Genomic DNA, 24,659 nt, shown 5'->3' with positions numbered 1-24,659 from the left:
TGACAGATTCCACATTCCTTGAGGCATTCAAGAGACTTGTGGACGCGTCACTAAAGGTTGGTGGTTGGACTTGGTGATCTTGAAGGCCTTCCTTTTCCAACCTAGATGATTCTATGATTCTTTAATTCTGTGAATGGAAGACATAGGCATTAAGACTGGTGGTGACTTCTCAGTAGCGCTGAACCTTTCAAAAGGTCCTGTGCTTTCAGAAACGTGACTGTCTCTATTTTTGTTTTCAAAGCTAGTGAAAAGAATTCTGGGGAGCAATTTCTTCACTTGTATCTTGTGGAAGGGAGACCAGCGGTTCGATTCAGCTGTGGAAACTCTCAGAACATTCTGACTGTATCTCTCAATCAATCCATTAGCAAGGGTATACTCATCCCTATCACAATAAGGTAAGAACTTAATACTGTGCTACACTAAAGGGATTTAGTCATATATGTCGACCAAAAAAGAGTAGTTTTTCTTTTTTTTTTTTTTGACAGTAAGACAAAAAATACTGGAATGCAAAATTGTATGCAAGTTTGGAAATCTTTTTCATAAGGTAGTGTTCTTGATTTAAGATACCTTTTTTTCACATAGATTAGTTCTGTCTTTTTAAGAAAAACATAATGTTGGATGTTAAAAATAGGAGCTCATAATGTATGAGCTAACATGGGTTCACAAACGTAAAGTCCTATCCCATTAATTTGATATCATTCTATGATAAGATAACCCACATAGGAGTGTCTGGCAGCCAGTCAATAGTGGTATTGCCCAAAGCCCAATCTCAGGGCCAATTCTGTTCAATATTTTTTGTCAGTGATCTGGGTGCAAGAGTTGAATCCATGCTTAGTAAATTTGCTGACAATACTAAGCTGAGAGATGCTGTGGACTCCTATGAGGAACAAGAGGATTTGCAGAGGGATCTAGATAGATTAGAAGAGTGGGCCATCAGCAGTGGCATGAAATTTTACTAGATCAAATGCCAGACTCTGCATTTGGATGGAGTAATGCCAGACACAAGTACAGTCTGGGAGATGAGGGGCTGCAGAGCAGCTCAGCAGAAAGGGATTTGTGAGTACTGGTCAACAGCAGACTCAACACGAACCAGCAGTGTGCAATGGCAGCCAAGAAAGCAAACTACATTTTGGGATGCATTAAGCACAGCATAGCCAGCCCATCAAAAGAGGTGTTTCTCCCACTGTATTTAGTATTGGTGTGTCCTCACCTTGAATAATACTGTGTGCAGTTCTGGGCTCCACAATTTAGAAAGGACTTTCAGATAATTGAATGTGTCCAGATGAAGGCAACAAAGCTGTTTAAAGGGCTGGAAGGCATGTCCTGTCAGGACAGCTGAGGACACTGGGCTTGTTAAACCTGGAAAAAAAGTAAATTGAGGAGTGACCTCATTGCCCTCTACAAATTCATGAGTGGAAGTGGAGAGAAAGGTGCTCATCTTTTGTCACAGCTATCTAGTGACAGAATGCGTGAGAATAGCTTGAAGCTGCAACAGGGGCAGTTTAGACTAGACATTAGGAAAGTCTTATTTTCTGAGTGGGTAGTGTATTACTGGAACAGGCTTCTGAGAGAGGTGGTTGAGAATACATGCCTGTCCATATTTAAGAGACATTTGGATAATGATTATAATGTTTTAACTTTGGGTCAGCCCTGACGTAGTCTGACAGTTGGACTCAATGATATGTTTAGATCCCTTCCAACTGAAATCTGTTCTGTTCTGTTCTGTTCTATTCTATTCTATTCTATTCTATTCTATTCTATTCTATTCTATTAATTTATTAATTTACTAATTTAATAAATTAGACTTGTGATCGTATTTCTAATGCTAAGTATAGAACTGAATTACTGCTTAATTTTAAGATGAGAAATTAAAATTAGGCATGCTAATATCGCAGTGCAGTATCGTATCTACAATGTCATATCTACATATGCAATTGCACTGTTAGCAGTTTGCAATGGTGGCTGACCAGTACCGTTATTTTTCATCTAGCACACACACTAGTTCACAGGAAGGTTAATTTATAATTTTGGGAAATGTATTGTTATGTTCTGGTAATGGATTAACTCTTTTCCACTCAAGGGATTTCATATGTGCAAGTTAGGACAGAGGTAAGAATGAAATAATATAAATTTTATGTTACGTTTATAATAGTGACAACAAAATAATGGTAAAGTGTGTAATGTTCACTTCAAAAATATTTGAGAATTCTCATGTCCATTAAAATTTTAAGTTACCATCATTCTGATATTATTTTACTTTGTCGTATAGTTAAATTGCTGCACCTGAACCGTAAGCATTTGTGATACGAGGGAACTCGTAATGCAAATTATTTAAATTAAAGGTAGTTCTAGCTAGGAACATTTTTGCTGTTAAAGGATCGTATGTGAAGGAGACTGCAAAAATTTCCTTGAAACGTGTATAGTGGTGTTCTCAAAATTGCCTTCTTACTACCAATACAGGGAAGTAAAAGCATCATCTGAAGATTTTTATGTTTGTCTTTGGTGATATTTCTGTTTTAAGTAAATATTGCAAAATTCTGGAATGTTGCTCATAGTAGAAGTTTTGATAACCTCATTATATAGAGTAGATTGCTAGGAGTATATTGGCATTGGTATATTTGTATGCTAAGTGATTTTTTGGAATTTTTTTATTAGTTTTTATGCTCACAGGTTAAGCCTTACCATATTCACTTATAACAAAAACTTGTTTGAATATAAATAGGAAACCTCTTTTCAGCACATGTAGGGATGAAAGGATCTACCATTTAAGAAACTGTCCATCTTACATTTCCTCTCAGCTGCCAGTCTACACATTAGTCTTCCACTCCATTTTAAACCATTTTTTCTTGTTTTTTATTCTTTATTAATGCCTAGTATTAATGAAGCAAAGTCACATAGCATACTCAAACCCCATTACTTCTTAACTGACAGTGTATTAATGTGTTTTAGAATTTTTATATAAACTGTAGATGTATATTAAACTTGCAAAGAAAACTTTATTCCTTCTTCTTCCCATGAGCAAGCAGATAACGTTTTTCTCATAGAAGATACTTGATAAAAAAATACAGTTCGAAAAATTATTCTAAGTTTGTTTTTTGTTCTTTTTAATTTCAGAGACTAATCTTTTGTGAGACATTGGTCAACTGATTGCCTGCAGTGTATTAGCTGAGGTAGCCTTGCCCCTGATTGATGAAATTAAAACATTTAAATGCTGTATAGCTTTAGAACTCTAACAATATCCTAGCAACAAATGAAGCTATATGTCATTGAAAAGATTGATTCAAGTTATAGAATTCAAGTTGACACTGAAAAATAAATTTATTTCCTTCTTTTTTACCCTAAAATTAGCATATATATTTATGGATTCACTCTTCATGTTGTTACACTAAAAGGTAATGTCAGTTCAATTTACACATTACCTTTGTTTACTGGAATTTATTCTGCTATCTTTAAAACAGTGGCATACTAAATAACTTGAAATGCATGATTGTAGACTGTGAGTGGCAGGGATTTATATGCATCTGAGTTTATGGGCATGGCCTTCAAAATGACTAGTGATTATTCTTGTGAGTCCTTCTAAAATGTAGAGATAGCAGTATATCCTTCACCAAACAGCAATAAAATTGTAATCCTTCAGCAATCATCCTTAACCTCTGCCAAAGGAAAAAGCAAACTAGACAAGGCATTTGTGCCTCCCCAGGATCTTGTATCATTGGCTATAAAATATGAATGCATGACAAAACTGTTGATTTGTGTTCTCTTAGTGGCTGTTGAAGATAGATAACTCTATCTGTACATTTTACCTGCAAAATGAATGATTTTTTTTCCCTATAATACAGGAAAAAAAGAGACAAAGGGTGGCATAAATAACTCTTTGTTACTGTTTGAAAATACTCCATGCGGAAAACGATATTTCTGTTAAATTTGACTTTGAATTATTCTATAAGGTCATATTTGACAGATATTCCAGTTCTGGATATAACTACGGTTCCAATGGGATAAACAGCATAACTCCCGATAACGTCTATAGAAGAAGGATTCCATCTTTTTCACTTTTTGTTTCTAAATACACAATTAATAGGAAGCTAAGATATCCCCAGAGTTCACAGCTATTGCATTCTCTTAGATTAACTATATGTTTAGTTCCCTTAGATTATGGTCATCTCTTTGAAACCTGATGAAGATTAAAAGAGTTTTAAATATTCAGTCATTTTATTTACGGTCCTTGTGAAATGACAGCTTTATGGAAACAACCAATAAAACTCTGACTGCTTATTTTTTCTGCCTTGCCTAAAGAAACTAGAGACCTGTTTCAGTCCTGTTTTATTTGTTGTTTCCATTTCTGTTGATTTTAGAATGAGTTGATGCCTGTTCTTGAAAATGTGTGTTTTGTTTGGGTTTAATTTTTTGTGACTTTGTAATTGGGATTGTGTTGATCTTTTCTGTTAAGTCTGTAAACACATATCTGATCTGTTGTTTAGATTGCCTTTATGGTTTTGTTCTCTACAAATATTTAAAGGACATTAGTTTGACAACATTTTGTTCCATATGCAGGTTTTGAAATATGTTTGCCTGTTTCAAAATTTGGTGTACATAATTTGTGGTTAAAGGGATATGGCTGTCATGGTGGCCAGATGGTGTTTCTTCAATTCATTGATTGAAGGAAAGTATCTTTAACAAAGAAGAGATTGAGATTATCAAGTCACTATGACTTTGATTTTTCTAGATAGAGAGTGAGATGAATTTTAGCAATTGGAGTAAGAATACTGATTTTTTGGACATCTTATACTTTTCTGAATGACAATTTTTTAGATATACTTCCTTCCTTTAGATTGTCCATGCCCTAGGCATGACCACATACTTGAGGAAGGACACCAAATTCTTTTCTGTTTGGAAGACTCTACACAAGCATTAACTAAAATCTTGCCTGTATAATATAGTATTATTCTGTTGTATCCTACCTGCAGCATTGCCAGAATTTTTCTGTGGGATTTAATGAGTATAGTGACTATCTCCACAGAGCTTTATTGTTGTATTATGTACAGTAAATTTTCATAAATCTTACAAGTGAATATATTGAATGTAGTTGTTTCCAGTTTTGTGTCACACTAAAATTAGTACTTGTGGTGTGGATGCAAGCATTTATTCATGGCTGAGGTCACCTGTGGCAATTCATTAAAGCAAAATTTGTTAAATAAATTATTCAGTTATTGTTGTCTGACAAACTGTAGCCTCGACCATGTAGTTGTACAGAAACTGCTGAAGTTTATTTGGTCTTTCATGCTTCAAAAGCAGAGGGCACCTTCTGAATTGTGAAAGTTCTAAACATGGTTTTGTACCTCCACATGGAAACTTTGGCAAGACATAATGTACTGAATGCAAGACACGTGATTATATTATTAGTTTCCATGTTTTACCTCCACTCCCTCATTTTATGCAGGAAACCATTGTTTGAATTGATCTAACAACTTTTTTATTACATATGCCTTCTTAAAATGCAATTGTTTCTATAAAAATATGTAAACCATTATCCGTATGATCACTCAACTTGTTTTGAGTCATGGAGTTTACCTGTTTCATTTCATCGTTCCAGAGAGATATATGTTCTCAGCGTATACTTTTAAGTCATCATTTCATTAGTATTTAAAGATGTAAAGATGCCAGATGCTCTGCTCTGTATTACTGAAAAAATATATTAAATCAGTAAAATAAATAATGATTAATTTTCTGATGGTTTACCATTGTGTACAACAACCAGTTACCTAGGATTACAGGAATTTGTTTTTTCGATAAGTTGGAAACAACTGAGCTGCTCTTCCTAAAGTGGCTTTGATCTGAATTAGTATATAGTGTAGCATATACAGTGTTTCACTGTCTTCAGGTATTCCTTCATAATAATAATAGTAATAGATAATATTAATTAGCCATTAGTAATAGCTAATACTTCCAACATTGTTATGTGAAGAGTGAGAAATGGAAAGGTGTTTTATTAGATAGCTTGGATCAACTTGATGCAATGTTGCCATCATCTTATCACACCAAAAATTGTTCCAAAATTCTTTGAACATTAACAGTGAAAGCAGTCTGGGAGAGGTGTAAGAATCATTGGCCATATGAATTTATAAACTGGTAAAGAAAACACACTTAGATACAGTTTTGAAATGGAATATCTTACATATTGTAATTTTCTAATTTTAAATTTTGAGTCAGCGCAAACATGATTCTTATCCATGTGGATGTTGTGTTAAATGCATAAAACTACATGCTGTAAAATGTCTAACAGATTATAATAAGCTTGGAATTAGTTTCAGAAGGAATGCCTAATTAACTATACATATTTATATTTACTGCATTTTCTACAGAAAACATAAATCATGATAACTCAGCGTAAATCACAGTGTGACAAAACAGAAATGCTTTCAAAGAGATGGTTTTCCACTAAAATTGTATACAGTTGATGACAGTTTATCAACCCTTGTAAAAACAGTTGTGGGCTCATTTCAGTTTGTAATGTATATCTGTTTCCTAAAATCATCATCGTATTTGCCAGTATAAGGTGGGAAGGTTTGTGCATATACAGTGTTTGTTTTCTGAAGCCCTTAATCCCGTTTCCATCAATGCAGCATTTTCCTTGCACCTTGACAGGCTACTCTTTTAGCTATTACAGTTTTACGTAATTAAATCACTTTACATATATTAGTCTCAAAAGTAGTTCCATAATATGTGCATTACACCAAACTGATGTATATAAATTCCTGTATACTTAATTAAAATTGACCATTTGAGGGAACATTAGGATCAACCACTTAAATTATTCTGTGTGGCCTCCTAGCTGAAATAACTCAAATAGGAGAATGGATTCTCATGTAGAAAAGCTTTCTTTTTGTTTTCATTTCAGTTTCAGGTTTTGTGCTTGAACTGAACATTCAATGTGTTTAGAAATGTATGTCACTTTTTGAAACAAATATTTTACCTTGATATAGCAATGATATTTAGCATTTCATCAATGATCCATCGAAGCCAAATAAACTCCAATCAACCGCAAAGCTAGTCACCTCATTGTAGAAGGTTATCAGATTGGTTAAGCATGATTTTTCCCTTCATAAATCCATAAATCTCAGATCCTTTTCTATAGAAGTGATATCTGCTTTGTTTTCTTATATGCAACTTAGGAAGCTGTAATAAGTGTTATTGGAGTATCTGCAAGGATGTGTAGTCTAGAAGCTAAAACAATTAGGATATTAGGAAGAAATTCTTTCCTGTGAGGGTGGTGAGGCACTGGCACAGGTTGCCCCAGAGAAGTTGTGGATGCCCCATCCCTGGAGATGTTGAAGGCCAGGCTGGATGGGGCTTTGAGCAACCTGATCTAGTAGGAGGTGTCCCTGCCCATGGCAGAGAAGTTGGAATTACATGATCTTTAAGGTTCCTTCCAACCCAAGCCATTCTCTAGTTGGAAATTCAAGGTTCTAATGTTGTAAGCCTTAATGATAAAAGGAATTAATTTGATAAATGTGTTTAGTACCCTGAAAAATAATTAAGCAAATAGAGACAAAGTTATTTTAAGTTTAGATAAATTTCTTATTCTCACGTCCAGTTGGTATGATGCCACTTTCAATCTCCTGTTGAACATGGAATTTGAAATATTAGATCTTGTTGGCAATTTTGTGTAATCAAATTTTATGAAAATCTGGCATTTTGATAAATCAAATTGTCTGAGGGCAAATGCTGACTTTTAACCCAAAAAGATGCTCTGAATTTGAGCTTGAAATTGATGTAGTTAAATTCTTGTCTGTCCTTCAGTATCATGAAAAGAAATAAAAATAAAAAACAGCATAATTTAGCTTCTGTTCCTTAAGCTATCATCCACTAGAATTTTTTACTTGATGGAATGAGAAATGGTGCAGGTGACTTTATTCCCTATAAGAAACAAGGATAGCTCTTACATTTATCATCGTTACTAACCCTTTTAAGAATGTAACATACTTCACTTGTATGACCAATGCTGCTACAGCAAATTTATAAGTATATTCAACTTAGCACAATAAAGTGAAATCGGGTAACTGAAAAATCACAGTAACTTTTGCAGTAGTTTATTCTGGATTGCATTTACATTTGCAGGATGAACTAACCCATCCTGAAAGGCTAGTAAATCCTGTGTCATGGAGAGATTTTTGGTGTAACAACACATCATTTGAAAATCAGTGCAAGAAATAAATTCTACCAATCTATGGCTTTGTCAGCACAAGCATAGAATCCTAGGGATAGATTTATTTATAGTGTATATATGCACATAGTATATGTGGAGACTGTTGTGAGCTCCTGTCTTATATGCTGTGACAACCGGTGACCTTTGTTTTTAATAGAATTTGTTTCACTTCCTAGACAGCATTTATATCGGAAATAGAGATATGTACTTTTTATCATTTTGTGATGTTATTTTGTTTGCCTACAAGTTTAACTGTATTACAGCTATTTAAAATAATTAATCACTCACTGCAAATTAATCAGTTACTCACTTGCTCACTAATACTAACTTTTGGCTAATGCTCAAGACATACAAAGAAGTGATTTATGATTGTGAAAAACAACAAAAAAGTACTTCTGAAATTATTTCCATCTTGTTGGTGATCATTTTGACATGCGTCAAGACTTACATTTAATATACTGACTGTCCTACTGAGAGGTTCCATATAGCCTCATTGTACAGTGAACATTTATTTCATCTTTCCAGTGGTTAAGGTGCATTGCTGGCCAATAATTTTGTTTCATTTCCACTATTCTCCATCTCTAAACTAGAGGACCATACTTGAAAATAACAACAAAGGTTGTTATTCTCAATTTTGTCCGCTATTTTTAATGTCCTTTTCCCTAAGTCATACATTTCAGAAATAGTCCTCATACTCTGAATTTCATTGCTAACACTTATTGATGGTAAAGTAATACCAAATAGTTCAAGACAGTATATTTTCTGTTTTTTCATACTAGAATTGAAATACTGAAAGGAATAGGATACATGGAATAAGGGACACATGCAAACTCTGTCATATCAATATTCACGTTTGAACGAGATCAGATGTTTAATGACCACTGTACTCTCTAATACATGATCAGTATTTCATCATTATACATTTTATAAATAAGTTGGTAATTAGATATGTGAGTAGATTGTTAGTTTTTCATGTCATAAACTTCACAAAGCACAATTGAAGTATTGTATAATTCAGAGCATCCTAACACCTTCCTGTTTAGCACCCCCTCTTATCAAAAGTGACATAAATAATAGCTGATATAATTTGCAGAATCAAAAGTAACGAGGAAATCTCATTTTCTCAAAAATGTGCTGAGGATTAATAATCACATTAAAGAAACAGTTTCATTCCACTGTTGATAATTGCAACAGTTATTTATGACTTTCTTTACGATAGATGTTGCTAATAGCCGTTATTAGATTATGTAATTTTACTGAAGCTCTATGTCATAATTTACTAGCTTTTCTAAAGACTGAGCTGTAGATTCACCAGAATTAAGAAAGGCATACATTATAAAACATAATGAATACACATTTCATTACCTTTTATTTTCTGATTTGGCTTTGTGTTATAATTTTAAAATTCCACAGTTGGAAGCATCTCTATATTTCTGCAAGAAAAAATACAAGATTTAAGTTCTAATAGTCTATATGGTCCACTTCCATTTTCTGGATGCTTTTGCTTTGAAAATTATGTGCTTTGCCTTTCAGTAATGTTACAGATAAAGTGTTTATAACTGTTCTGTTCACTATATTATGAAAATTCTAAACTGCATTTAAACTAAATTTCCAGAATTTTGCTAAGCTCCTTAGAAACCTCCCTTCATGTATTACAGGTGACACTGCTTTAATGGGGCATACCAATTCTTTTGTAGTCCTTTTTTATCCCATGTGATGATAGATTGTCTTCCAAGTTCTGCTATGTGATTTCTTTTTCTAGAGTTGAAATTTCTCTAGATAGTTTCCGCTACATGATCCCATGTGATTCACTTTTTAGTCATCCTGTGGCTGGGTGAAACAGACAGTAAAGGTTTCAAAATCATAGAATCATAGAACCATATGTTGTTCATATGTGGCTGGTGGAAGGGGAAGAAAATATAACTCCTGACTAGCCAGTTTGGCTCTCTTTGATGTATCTCATGAGCACTAGTAATTGTGCAGGCATCAGAGGGCAGGTCTCCACAAAGCAATAGAGTGGGCAATGAAGTCTTGCAGATGAGGCTAATGTGGGGTTGGTTGGATTTTGTCCTCTGTGCTGAGGAGAAAGGAGCAGTTCTTCTTAGTCTAGGTTGTTAGCTCCTATCTCAGCAGCAAACTTCCCGTGAGGTTTTAAACAGTCTGGCTAGCCCTAGCTTGTTGCTTAGTTTGCACAGCTGTCAAATGGGACTAGTACTTACCTACCTCAGAAAGATGTTCAAAAGATGAAATTTAATAATCCTGAGGCACTCATATACCACCATTCTGAGGGCAATTTGAGTATTTAAACAGACTTTTTAAATTGTTGAATTGGTGTCCTGGTATATGATCTGTAGTTTGCACTATGCCAAGTCCAGACCCAAAATCATCACAGGACTTCAGATTGACAAACGTGGTATCTCTGTTTCATACATTTCATTGGAAATCATTCTTTTGATGGGGGCCAAGGGAAGGAAGAAATAGTGAAGGTTATTTCATGTTTTATTACTATTATTTAATCTTAATTACTATAACCTTACTTTTGGTAAGTACTTTCTAAATAAATTTCAGGCTGGTATTTAATATATAGTTTACACATATGCGAAGAAGAAACAAACAATATCACACAACTGACTGTTTTAAGACTAGCCAGTTTAGGTCTACTTTTACTTACTGTCTGGATGACAATTGGCGATGCAAATGGAGTGACCCGAGTAAAATTTACAGGTACATTTGTTAAATAGTCCTCCTTACTAGTTAGGTAAGAGAGAGAGAGAAGTGAGCTGCATCTTTCTAAAAGTCTGAAAGAAACTCATTTAAGAAGCGTAATGAGGAAGGAAGGTATTTCCCTGCATTTGATTAAAGCACATCAATTGTGTGATAAATTTATCTTCTGGGATGTAGTTAATTCAGGTGGGAGAAGCTTTTTCTTTTCATCTGTCCTACACCTTGACTGTCCTCATTATTCTTTGCTTCTTCCTTGAAGCACACACTGACCCGGCTTTAGACCATGAATTTGAAACTTGCTTTTCTGCTTGCTCACCTTTGTCTGCTAGCTCTCCCACCCTGTTTAACTTCGTTGGTCTATTTTCTATGTAGTTACTGTTATATCTATGATCACTTTCATCCACAGATGAAAATGGTCACAGATGAAAATGGTCACAAAGTGACCACCATTGTGATGGTGAGGCTGCACCTGGAGTGCCGTGGCCAGTTCTGCCCCCCCAAAACCTCCTTGTACACAGGGGCACAAGGGAGACACGGACATACTGGAAAGAGCTCAACATAGAGCCACAAAAATGGTTCTGTGATTCTGTGACTGCAGCACTCCATTCCCCACCCCTCCTGTGGCATTCAGGGTGGGCAGACAGAGGATTTGGGAATGAAGGAGTGCAGTTGAGCCTGGGAAGAGGGGAACAGGGAGAAGGACTTTTAATTTTTGACTTTGTTTCTCAGAACCTAAATCTATTTTAACTGGCAGTAAATTAAACTAATTTTCCTGAAGTCAAATCTGTTTTGCCTGTGATGCTAATTGACAAGTGATCTCCCTGTCTTTATCTTGACCTTTTATCTCAATCTTTTTCATTCTATTTTCTTCCCCCAACCAAACAGTCAGGTTGAGGAAAGAGAGTGAGAGAGCGGCTGGGTTAGCAGCTGGCAGCTGGCCGAGGTCTACCCACCACAGAGGGAACTCAAAGCTATACAGAAAGCAATTTTTCTACATCCCTTACAAATGTAGTTGTGTAGGCAAAACTTGGTAATAAAGATGTGGCCTCTGTAGTTTATTTAAATTATAACTACTGCTGCCATGTGTTGGACAAGATTTTATTCTGTTGTTCAACAGGAAGTAAAAGTGAATATATTGTAGAATTCCTGTAGTCACATCCTAAGTGCTAGCATATACTGAATATAGAGAAGTAATTAATGTCTAGCACTACTGGCACTGTTGTATTTCCAGAGGCATAAAAAAACATCTGTTGCACTACAAGGCATTTCAGGATATGGTGACTGTTTCAACATAGTTTGTAAACAAGTTCTGTAGGTCTGTGAAACCCTGTGTTTTGCTGCGAAATGGCAAAATACTATAGAAGGCCAAATTCTTATTCAAGCTCACAATCCAAGTGAACCCTGTTAAACAGATTTGTAAGGTGGAGGTTTGGAGTACATTAAAATAGAACTCTTCTCCAGTGTGTGGAGGTTCCTTTTCTGGAGGCTCTGCTGAACTGCAGTATCATATGTTTGCTGTACATTTCTCTGTTTGGCTTGTATAGCTCCAGGTCACATCTGCGTCTTGTAGTATGTGCCTCTGTGGCTTTTCTTCTACTGCTTCTGTGCTGTTCTCAGTGCTGGTCAGCCTTCTGTGCTGCTGGTGGATATGTCTTCCTACTGAACTGGAGAGTTTTAGTGAGAACACTGGGAACTAGGGATCTATACATTGTCACAGAACTTGTTTTATCCCCCCTGCGGTTCACATTGTCTTGTCAGAGCTGCCAGCACCTAGGGGACTGGTAGTAATGAAAGATGTGAATGTGAGAGCTATAGTGTTGCATGCTGTGTTGCTACTAAATTACTCAGCAGCTGTTCAAAACACCTTCAGAAAATACATTTTCTCTTGCATTTGAATGCATTTTATGTAAAACTGATAGGTGGTTTGGCCCCTGGGTTTTGTTCCCAGCACTGTCAGAAACAATCTTCTGCAACCTCTTTTGTTCACCCATCTGGAAAATAACAGGATTATACTTGCCTGCCTTCTGTGGGAGGGTGTAGGTTTTGCTCAACAGCAAATGTTGTGAAAAATACAAATTCAAACACTGGTCTGTGCCTGACATAAGACAAGACATGATCTGACCATTTCCTTCCTCGGCTGAAGTACATGAAAAGACTTCTTCCTGAACCTTCCAAAGAGGCAGATGCTTATTACTAAGAATGTGAATTCTTCTTTCACCTTTAACAGAAGAGAAGCACATACTGCTTTGTTTTGGTAAATTTATTTAGATAAAATACATACCGTTATAATCTTTCTGTAGTCTCCTTTACCCCAGATTTCTAACTGTATTTTGTGAAGGTAGTGAATCTGGCACTTTTATCATACCACTTTGTAAATGATGTTTCTTCAATTCCCTTGCTGAGCAGCATGTACACAGTTTTACTGAAAACATAAGGTGGAAATATGTAAGATAAAACAGGCACACAGCAGCACATGAGTGGAGGATGCTGGTTGCTTGATGCAGACAATAATCCCAGCAGCAGCTCATGCCAAATGTATACACAATGTTCTTCAATTTTAGAGCTCAGTGTGGTAATGCACTGAGGTTCTCCCAGCCAACGGTGCAGTATTGCCCATCTTGCTAAATACCCAGATCCTGCTCCAAGGGCTAGAAATGCTAGTGCTCTTTAAAGCCTTTATTATTTCATCTGTTTCCTATTAACCTCTTTAAGCCTCAGACTTAAGCCCCAAAGGATGTGTGTGTTTTTTGTTTTGTTTTTATGGGTTTTGGTTGGTTGGTTTTTGTTTTCAGAACACAGAGCACATATTTAATAGGGAAATGGCAAGATGGTAGGCATCATCATTAGCTTTCCTTCTAATAACAATTGCAAAAAGTCTCTGAATGCTAGAAAGTAATCCTGTGACCTTCAAATAATCACACATTCTGCACACATGCAACAATGAGTTTCACTGAATTTCAGAATAAATTATTTTGAGCCACTTCTGCACATTATAACATGTGACAAATTATTTTATTTCCTTGTGTGTTGTTTTAGTTTGTTTTGTTTGTTTGTTTGTTTGTTTGTTTTACACTGATCAGCATCTTACAGCTTTTGGAATTAATATATATATATATTAAAGTTCTGTTTGCTCAGGAGGGTATTGTCAGTCTTATTGGGCAGGCAATTCAAGAGCAGGCTGAATAACTTACACCAATTAGCTGTGAACTGCTGCTAAAATTCTGCCCATCCGATTAAAAGATGATCTTTCGGGGGATTTGGTAATTTGGCTTTCAGTCAGATTGGACTTCTAATCATGCTCCCTGAACAGCTGTACCAAGGTGTCAGTGGGCACCATTCTTTTTGGCAGCAACACAGTCCCAGATTGACTAAAACTGCCCCTTATTAACACTAGGACAAAACACCTTATCACTCAGACAAGTATGGCAGTGAGATCCAAAAAGAGGCCAAGATCTTGGAAAAGTCCTCTCTCATTTTTTTTATAACAGCTTCTGTTGACTCTTATTTTCATGAGTTAGTCTGTAGAAAACTAACCTTATCCAAAGATCATGGGTCCAACACTTTTAGAATTAGTTCTCTTTATACTATGATATATGTGCTATGATTTCAAGTGATTTGTCCATGTAATTTTAATTACAGCTAATTATGTTTTCTGACTGGTTTGCAGTAAGGTTGTGGGGATTTTTGATAGCTTTTATCTTTTTGTTCATGTAGCACTAAATCACCGATTAAACACAGAACAGGTTTTTGCTCTCAGATCTTCAGAATTCTTACTGTGACGTTTCCTTTTTTTTATTATTATTTCAGTAGACCTCTGAAAATCTTTTTTAAGAAGACAGAGAATGGCTAAGATGACATTTTTCTTTGTGATAAGCAGGAAAACTGTTAAATATACCAAAGGTTGCACACTGAATACAGGAGACCAAAGGGCCAAAACATTTACAGCTACATTAAGTAGGAAATGAAGCTGCACAGAATTGTTCAGTTTGAACTCAAGCTGAGCTACAGGAAGCTGGTATAGCTCCTCTCACATTACACAAGTTCTTAAACTGAAGATGAACTAACATCTTGCCACCTGTGACTTTTGTGCATAGTACTGTTGCATTTTGTGGTGATAAAATATACCGCTTAAAAATTGGTAAAATTGTACGTATATATTCTGTATTTTTCTTATCTCTTTGCAACCCTTTAAACAACGGGATAAAAATTCAGGGATTCTATTCCTGACAAACCTCAACAGATCTTATTAAATGGTGTCTGAACAATTTATCTCTTTCATTTTGGCTTCTGTTCTTCCTTCATTATTCAGAAGTGACCCCAACTGCACTGACTTCTTAACCAAAGACCTGTCTATCATGATGCCTAGCAGAACCTAGCAGATTCTAGAAGTCTCCAAAATGTATGTTCAAACATTTGAGATCTTTTGGATGTCAGCAACTGACAGAAGCCCTGCTCATTTGAATCCCGGATAACTAAGAATAGTTTTCTATAGGCTTAAAAGAATTTCTGCTATAAAACTAGTGTGCCTTAAATCATTTTCATGAATGGAGGACACGTAGGCTCCAAAATATTAAGTGATTGATCAAATATGAGCATTTAAAACTTTATCTGCTAAGATTCTCACTTTGTCCTCAGTTTTCCCTCTGAAAATAAGCATTTTGTCTGTTTATGTTGGTATGGAGTTGGTTTATGATTCAAGCCAAATGGGCTATTTCTTTCCTACCTACTGAAGCTCATTGTCACAACATTCAGTAGTAACAATGAGTCAGAAACGGCTTCATTTGCTCCCCCATGCTTTCCAGAATGAGAAAAGGATGATAAAAGGAAGACAGTGAAAACAAAATAAAGCTAATTAGTCATGTAGTAGATTTTCTGTAATAGATTCCCCACACAACTTATTCTGCTTATATAATTATACGCAGCACATATTACAGTTGAATCATCATCAGCATGCACCCAGCTGCTCCTATGCCAGACACAGGTGTTTGGGTTTATTTTTTTTTTCCTTCCTGACCAGGCAGTAGCCCTTTTTTTTTTTCTTTTCAATTTTTCTTTAATTCGAAAAAAACAATCCAGTAGCTGTTTACTGAAAGCAGCGGTAGGATTAGCAGATCTAATCCTGCTCGCAGTATCTTTCTACCCACTCTATTCCTCTGGCTCACAACTGAGAAGCAGATGCATAATAAAGAAAGTTTTCCAGATTCATCATTAAGCAAAGCAGTTAATATTGACAGAAGACAGACAAATATTTAACTGCTGCAATTTAATCAGAACAGTGAGTATGTTCTTTAAAAGCACATTGGATTTAGATTGATTCTTTTTAATTTCCAGCAAATTTATATAGGAAAGATACCTTTGTGAATATAACTATAACAGTCACAGGACTTAAACTCATTATCTGGCATTTTGGGGCCATGTTCTTTAGCAAGTCTTTTCATCTATCTTTGCTTCAGCTCCTTGTCTGTGATACAAGAGATCACAGAGATCTTGTCGTGATAAAATTCATTAATAGTCACAAAATGCTGAGATGCATGGCCAAAGACTAAAATAATCAAAATAAATATCTTATGTCTGATAGGTGTTTCCTAAAATACACTGATCTCAGTTAAAACACATTTGAAAACAGATCTACTTTGCTTGAACCTACTGCTGTCCTTTCTGTCCTTTAAACAAGCCTTTCAGTGTTGTCGTCCATAATACCCTTATGGCTGGATGGGATAACTGGGAGGAAATTTGGACTGTAGAGCTCAAAATTTGATGGTCAACAGTGCAAAATCTAGCTGGCAGTCAGTTCCCTTATTGCTCAATATTGTGGCCAAAAGAAATAATGAAGTAGTCCATTAAGTCCTTCAGAGGAATAGAATCTTCCAGAATCTTCCCTCCTAGACATTGCTTCATACGCTTGTCAGAAGTACAATGCTATAAATGCCCTTCTGACCAGGAAGGAAATGTTTTACTATAAAACATTATTTGAAATTACCCTTTTCTCCTTTTCTATCTAATACTGAAGGACAACCTTCTTCTCCAAACCTTTCAGGTATATGGTGTGTAGACTGGGTTACGCTGGTATGTTCAGTTTGGTCATTTTTAGCAAGATTGTTTTGTTCTTTTTGTTTATGGCATTTAAAGATTGAAAGAGTGGCTTGAAATGAAAGAATACTCTTATTTTTGTTCTTTCTTCCTTTCTAAAGGAAAACTTCATTTTTACAACCCATTTGATAAAATTCAACTGCTCATCATTCAACTGATCATCATTGAATCCTCTGAGTAAAATCAAATCCCCGGTGTGATCATGTCATCATCCATTGTGCTGTGGTGCCCAGTATTCTTTTATCTACTGCAGTAAAAAACAGAAACTAACCTTTGGAGAAGGAATCTAATAATGGGACCAGACAGTATCATGAATACGAGCAGATAGGCCAAAACCAGCATTGAAATGTAAAATCGGTCTATACTACACCTTTATAGTGGGCTGTATTAAGAGAGTGTCTACTTTTAGGCCCCTATGAAGGCCACCTGTAACTTAGGTGTTAGAGTGGCTAAAAAGTAATGGTCTTCCCTTCAGACTGATTCAGACCACCATAGTGAGTTGTATATTTTTTCTGTTGACTGAAGAGGCAGACGGTGACAATATGCCATTCCCACAATGTCGGTTTCAAATATTTAGTATCAATTACTAGGGAAGAAGACAGTATACATGACAGGCCTGACTCACACCCACACGTTACAGGGTTCATTCCCTTTGGGATCCTAAACACTGACTTTTCAAACACTGAAAAAAAGTCCATAACACCAGAGATAAGCTAGAAGCAGCTTGACTTCAGGCTAGTGAGGTAGGATATTTTTGTTATGTTTTCACTGCACTTTATATATGCTATTTAGTGACCTTTATGACTTCAAAGTATATAAGAAGTTCTTCGACCAGTTGAGTCCCTGTCACAGGGGTATAGACGCCAGTACATTCTTGTGTTTCAACCTGTGACCCCATAGATGATACATTCCTTTCTGTACAGTGGTCTAGCTTCAGTGAGAAGGCTGGAAAGTGGTCCTAATCCATCTCAGCCCATTCTGGTTTACAGCTGGACAACTCATCCATTCTCTTGGAGTGTGTGTTCTGGCTCTTTAAGGTTGAAGAGGACTTGACTGAGGGTCTCCTACTAGCCAACATCCCTAACCACAAGACTTTTTTAAAGGAAATGGGCTTCTCAACATCTGCCTTTTTCCACTATGTTATATGCATATCCATTTTCACTGTGCATACTGAATAGGTCACACTCATCAGGGGTTTGGGCATCTCTGAGCCACAGGAGAATGTAGGAAGAAACTAAACCCTGAAGTGCTCAGGGTAGGATCATCTGAAGCATGTGTGTGGTTACATTCTGAGGTACAATCTTGAGCAACCTTCTGTGGCTGACCTTCCTGTGAGCAGGGGAACTGGACAAGAACATTTCCAGAGGTCCCTTCTGACCTCAGTTCTGTGATTATGTGATTGTGAGGCAGAAAGGAGGTGCTGTCAGCCTTTGGGTCTCAAAATTAAACACACATTCCTTAATTTACTGTATTGATCCTAGATAGTATGTGTCAAAATGCAAAATGTTTTGATTTTTTTTTTTTTTGCTAAGCCTACATTCTCCCATGTTTGTTTACACACTGAGTCAAATGTAGTGCATGCTGCATATTTAAAAGCAGTAGTGACTGGTTTTATTTAAATGAATATTTTTCTTTTACCTTTCTGTCAAGCTTAGACTAAATAAATTTAGTCTATCATCTAGCCTACCCTTGGTCTGCAGTTGGTTACAGTTTGACACCAGCCAAGTAATTTCACTTATTTGAAATATGGAAGGATTAATAATTAACTTATTCATAGGGCTGTAGTAAGGTTTGGTTAGCTAGCTAGTAAGCCCTCAGTCCACCCTGCAAGTTTTAATATACATTTACAAAACAGACTTTTTCTTTACATTTTCTATTTAATTGATCTATTTGTCATTATATTTAAACATTCATACACACAGTGTCAGAAGGACAGCCTCATACTGCCTACATTCTCCACCAGTTTGTCAAAATGCAGCCATGGTGCCAAAATGCAAGGATCGATTTGTGGCTTCCACTACCTTTAGTGCTTTCTGCCTGTGTGCTGCACACCAGACTTTGTCTTGAGGTATTTGACTGATTAGCGTGGGTGTAGCTATGCCAGGAAAATAGATGATCCCTCTCTTATTTCAATTCTTATTGCATTACCTGAGATTGGGAAACCAATAATAATTAAAATTAGAAAATCGCAACTACTCAACAAAACGCTGCTCACATAACAGTAACGAGTAACACATACATATCCCATTCACTCATTATCTGGAAGAGCTTCATGCCTCCCTGGGTGCAGTGTGGAGGCTGTGACCTCATGGACCATGCTACCTGTTGTTCCCTCAGGGCCCTGAATGCAGACCCCTTCCTGGGGTCTGGCTGATGGAGCTCGGGGCCAACACCATGGATGGCCTGGGGGCAGCCCCAGACCCCCAGTGCCCAAGGCTGGGGCTGCTCATGTGCCCCCGGCTGCCCTGCTCCTGGCAGGGGTGGTGGGGCTGGGACAGGGCCTACTGCTGGGCCCTGCCCTGCCACCCTAGGGAGCCCCTGCTGCTCCTGACACCCCGGCCTTGCAGGAGCAGCTGGCCCACACTTTGTCCTGACATAAAATCCTAAATCTGTTCAGGATTTAACACTGTTCACCTTGTCCTAGGTCCAGCAACAAGACCAAGGCTCCAGCACTTCCTCACTTTAGGCAGCACTTCCACGCACAAGTCAGCCTTCTGGGAGTGGCTTCTCTAGTGTCTTCAAAGCATCTTTTCTCCCACCAAAATATGCATAATACCATGGTGGATTTCACATAAGGAGTCTCCTGGTCCAAACATTATGTGGGCCATTCAGTCAAATACTTTCCGTGATTTCCTCCAGTCATCCCTTTCATCTCCTGTTGCTTCCTCATGTTACCTTCAGTTCCAGCCTCCAGGCAGAGTTGTTTACTTCTGCATGTTACTTTTAGGTCAGTACTAACTATAGCTGATCTCCAGAAAAACGTGGTTTGCTTCTTCCCACCAATCATGCTTAGTGATCTGCTTTCTTACAGCTAATAGCGATGAACATTTCCACATAGCATTTTTCTCTGACAAATTTGTGGTACCCAGACAGGGACATCCGGACTCTTTCACACAGCAAGAATGTAATTTATAAAATCCATCTCCTCCTCAATGTGACAAATTGAATGCTGACTGATGGTGCTGAGTATCACCCAAAAAATTGGTTTGGTTATTTCAAAATTAACTGTTAAACTACTTCAAACCAATGGTGTTAGCAATTGCAGTACCCATAGTGAATATAGTGGCCAACATATGGAGACTTGTCTTCTTTGTGTATGTTATTCTCCCTATGATATTTGTCCATTATGAGCTTTTCTGTTGTATAGATGCTGAAGGACTCCAACTTCAAAAATGCTTCATATGTTAAATATATATACTTATATAATATATATATATATTTATAAAGATAATGGCAATATAAATAAATATTTTATAAAGATAAAGCTTGTGATATGCGATCTGCTTTGTTATGACAAATACAATGTTTTTCATGTTTATGAACTTATGTGTATGTTTCATAGTTCCCCAAAACTTCATAATATGGGTGTTTTTCTGCCAAAAAAAACCAGGCCATCCAAACATTTTAGTGTTCTGAATTATACACTGAAACTGGGGTTTACTACTGAACAGATGAATTTAAAAGTAAATAGGATCAAACCAAATGGATGTATTCATATTGCGGGACAAAATCTGAGCTAACACATTTTCAGGTGGGAACTTTGTGATTTCACATTATTTAATATAATAGTTAAAGACTCTGATTTTATTTGTGCATATAATCTATACACTGGCAAATCAGGAACAGATTAATCTGAAATGAATTTTTCTCAGTTATAGATGTTTATTCTGATAAATTGAAACTTTATGCAGTGCCTTATTTGTTACCTGAAGTATCTACATGATTGATAGTATTGAGCATCCCTTTAAAATGAAATGTTTAATCTCAGCTTTATTCTTGTAGAGAAATACTTTCCAATATTTCCAATTTCAGCATGTATGGATTTGTATTCCCAATATTTTATTGAAAAAGTGGACATGAAAATGAAGAAATAGAGCACCTCATCTGGAACGAAAACCAGACTGCACATACACAGCAACAGTCATTGTGGTGTTTACACTTCCTTAATTTCCTTAATGACATACATTCATAAAATATAATCTTGTTAAAGGGCTAGTGTCCAACATAAGGTTTCATCTACCCATGCATGAAGAAATGCTGCACATTTCACATCATAAAGATTTCTCTTTTCCATAAACACCGCATAGTTTCTATGTTTATACTCTGATGAAAGTAATCCATCTTGTTTAAAAAATGGAAAACTTAATAAAGGGTGGCATATGAGCACACATTTACTCATACAACCTAAATGTGTTATATTTACCTTGTTTTTCTTCTTTGCAGTTAATATTCATGAATCTTGTGAAGTATTTATTTTCCAAACAACACACTTCAGCTCAAATATACATTGCTAATCAAAGTGTCTGAATAAAATAGGAGATAAGACATTTATAATATGTTATAAAATGTGCATATGGCTATTTAAATATTCTCTCTCTTGAAACATATCCAAATTATATTTTAATCCATATTTTATCTTTTTATATTCAAGTAAGGAATAAATATATAATACTGTAGTTTCATATGCATTTTAGAGTAGTTTTAAAGAAAATTGCAGCTAAAATGTATATAAACATATTGCCATAAAATAGTCTCTTTTTTTCTTTAAAAAAAAATGTTTGGCTATAGCTTAGAAAAAAATTCTCAGCTCTTCATATGGATTGCTGTGATTTAGAAAACTTCAAGTACAAGGTATATATGCAAGTATTATGAGAATATTAATTTCTCTGACATGGCAGTTCTAAAGCTCAAACTCTTTAGTGTTAAGGAAAAACACAGCATATATGTCATAAGCAGGTAGCAACAAAACAGCTAATGACTCTGGTCCAGTGAAAGGTGAGTTAACCCCTTTCATCAGTTTAGATGATAACAATACACTATGAAGTTCTGTGCTATTCTATGCTTATATGTGCATTCTGAAAGCACAGATGTGCTCCATTCTGGTTCTTTGTTCAAATAAATATGCAACAGCCAAGTGGCAGTTTTTGAAAAATGCAAGCAACTGATTGTATTGCCTGGTAGTTAGGCTTCACAAATCAATAAATCTTCAGTCTGGTAAGTGTGTGTGCCATTTAACGTTTCTGTCTTGTATTATTGACCTGAGGTGGGTTGCTCATGCTTTGTGAAATTAGATTTGTAATGCGCCTGGCACTTTTAGTAGCACTGTTACCTCTCATTTGTTATCTAAAATCAGAGCTACTCTTCACCTGTGTTGAAGAGAGCCTGAAGGGATTATGATGACAGGGACTCATCTTCTTTCTTACTGATGATGTCAAAACAAAAGACACAATGTTGGTGAGGATTGGAGACACAGAGATTACTCTCTTAACTGTTGCTACAGCCTACTAAGAAAGATAAATCATTCATTCCAAGTTTCATGTGGGCTAGAAATTGTGTGTTCCCCTTCTAAAGTATACTCTGCTGGAATTCTTGGCCCTTTATTTATGACAACATAACAAGAAATGCTTACCACAAATAAAATGCTAGTGATATTTCTTGTAATATAGAGAAAACTACTTTTTGTCAATAGCTTAGTTTCAGTTAGACTAAAATAATAGTTTACCAAGTTAAGCAGTACAGTGGAGATTTCAGTATGCTAAGAGGCAGTCCTGATTCACATTCCCTTTGCATTTTTTTGATATTAATGTAATTCAACTGAATTAGGCATTCTTAGACCTTACTTCATAGACAGTTGAGTAGGGAAGACAAGTGCTTCAGGAGCTGGTCCTGAATGATAACAGAGAGTAGATGTCTGCCTTTTCCTTTTTTTCTGACTAGGATGCGTCTGAAAATGTAAAGAAGCAAATTACTTGAATATGATCAGCAGAGCCTGAGAACAGGCTTCCTGAATCTCACTAGGAGAAGTAGGCACATAAAGTTTGTCTAAGTCTGAATTAGGGCAATGTGAGTGTTGCTCTAAGGTTCAAGGACTCTAGTTGCAAAGAACAAGAAGAGACGAACCTTAAAGACTCTGAAACCAAAATACCATTAAAGAATCTTCAATTTATTAAAAAAAAAAAAAAAAAATCAATACTTAAATGCATACCACTGAAATACCAGGAGAAATTCTTTTGGTCATGAGTGGTGGTAAAGACAGCAACCTCAATTTCAGGGCTCGCACTAATTGGCAGTAGAAGGATTTTATTCTTTGCAGTCTCCCCTGCATTAACACTGTAAGTATATAAATTGTTCGTTCCCTTGGCATTCAAGTTAAAGAGTAGGCTTCTCATTAACCACATTGCTTAACCTATTTTTCTTTTAGTTTTCCCCAATGTAGAGGGGGGTGTAGTAGTTCATTTTAGGCCATCAGGCTATGTAAAGGAAAAATAATTAGTGCTGCCTGGTGGAAGTGATAAATGTTGCTCATTATTGTATTTCTTCTGTCTGCAATAGGTAAGAAAATAGAAGATTCTCAATTGGAGGTCATTTTAGTATTGTATTGTTATCTGTACAACGTTGCATTGAACAGCTTTATTCATGTGTCAGGTGGCCTCCTAATTTTCATTCATAGGATCAGATTTATGTGAGACCCTAAATGGAAGACTATATCTTAAGATGGCTCACATAATCATTCATTCCTACATTCTAGTGCAATACTAAGCTTCTAACTCCAGAAGTGTCGATATGCTGCAGGGAGTAATAGCCCTTCTCAGGGGAGGGGAGAGAGAGAGAACTGGTAGGACATTACCTACCATGTCTCTTTGTGAGTACATTAAAGTACATTTTCATGCTCTTTTGAGGCAGTTTGTTGGTCAGGTGTTAGGACAATTCAATCCTCAACTTTTGTTTGAATTTACCTTTTTCATTACTGTGGTGAGTGGAATTTCCCCTGCTCAGAATATGGTATTTTGGATATGTTCTTTTTTTTTTTTTTCATTCTTCATTCTGTTTTGGCCATTCTATCAAACACAATTTAAGTATACACAGAAAAATTCTTACTGCCATAGGCAAATTGTTAGTATAACCTTATGTAGGTAAACATTGGCTGTCAGAAACATACATAGACATGCATTTTCTTCACAATTTCTATCTCATAGCCATTTCACATGGGACAATTGTTTCCATACATCCATACACTGATTTCTTATTTTTCTTTATTTTCACTGGTACTTTCATATGCATAAGATTCACTTAGCTGGTAGGTAGATACATGGTTTAACAAAGAGTATTATATATAATGTCACAGTCTCCAATGCAACAATACAGAAGATATCCAAACAGGTTTTGAAATTTGAGGCTTTACCAAGTTTTATCTTGGTAAAGTTTCTCTTTTCTGTTTTGCCGGGCTTAGAAAAATGTTAATTTGCTCAGTGGGAGATAATACTGGATGTTTCCTATATAGAGTTATACTCTGCTTCTACTGATATTAATATGAATCTTAACAGTTTTTAAAATAGAAACATGATCCAACACACTTTTTCAGTGTGATCAAAATCACTGTAACTACAAGTGATACTGTAGCTAAAGAGAATGATGTGCC

General features: G+C 36.1%; 1 protein-coding gene across 1 annotated transcript in view; it reads left to right on the top strand.

The window, feature by feature from the left end:
• EYS (eyes shut homolog) overlaps positions 1-24,659 on the top strand; it is an 855,622-nt gene that overhangs the window by 706,048 nt on the left and 124,915 nt on the right. Inside the window, exon 38 of the mRNA XM_083831800.1 lies at positions 242-395. Within this exon, the coding sequence (XP_083687926.1) occupies positions 242-395 (154 nt within the window). The remainder of the gene's footprint in view (positions 1-241; positions 396-24,659) is intronic.

The sequence above is a fragment of the Anser anser genome (assembly GCF_964211835.1).
Source record: "Anser anser genome assembly, chromosome: 3".
Taxonomy (NCBI): domain Eukaryota; kingdom Metazoa; phylum Chordata; class Aves; order Anseriformes; family Anatidae; genus Anser; species Anser anser.
Note: the sequence above shows the minus strand (reverse complement) of the source record. Positions and strands in the feature narration are given on the sequence as shown.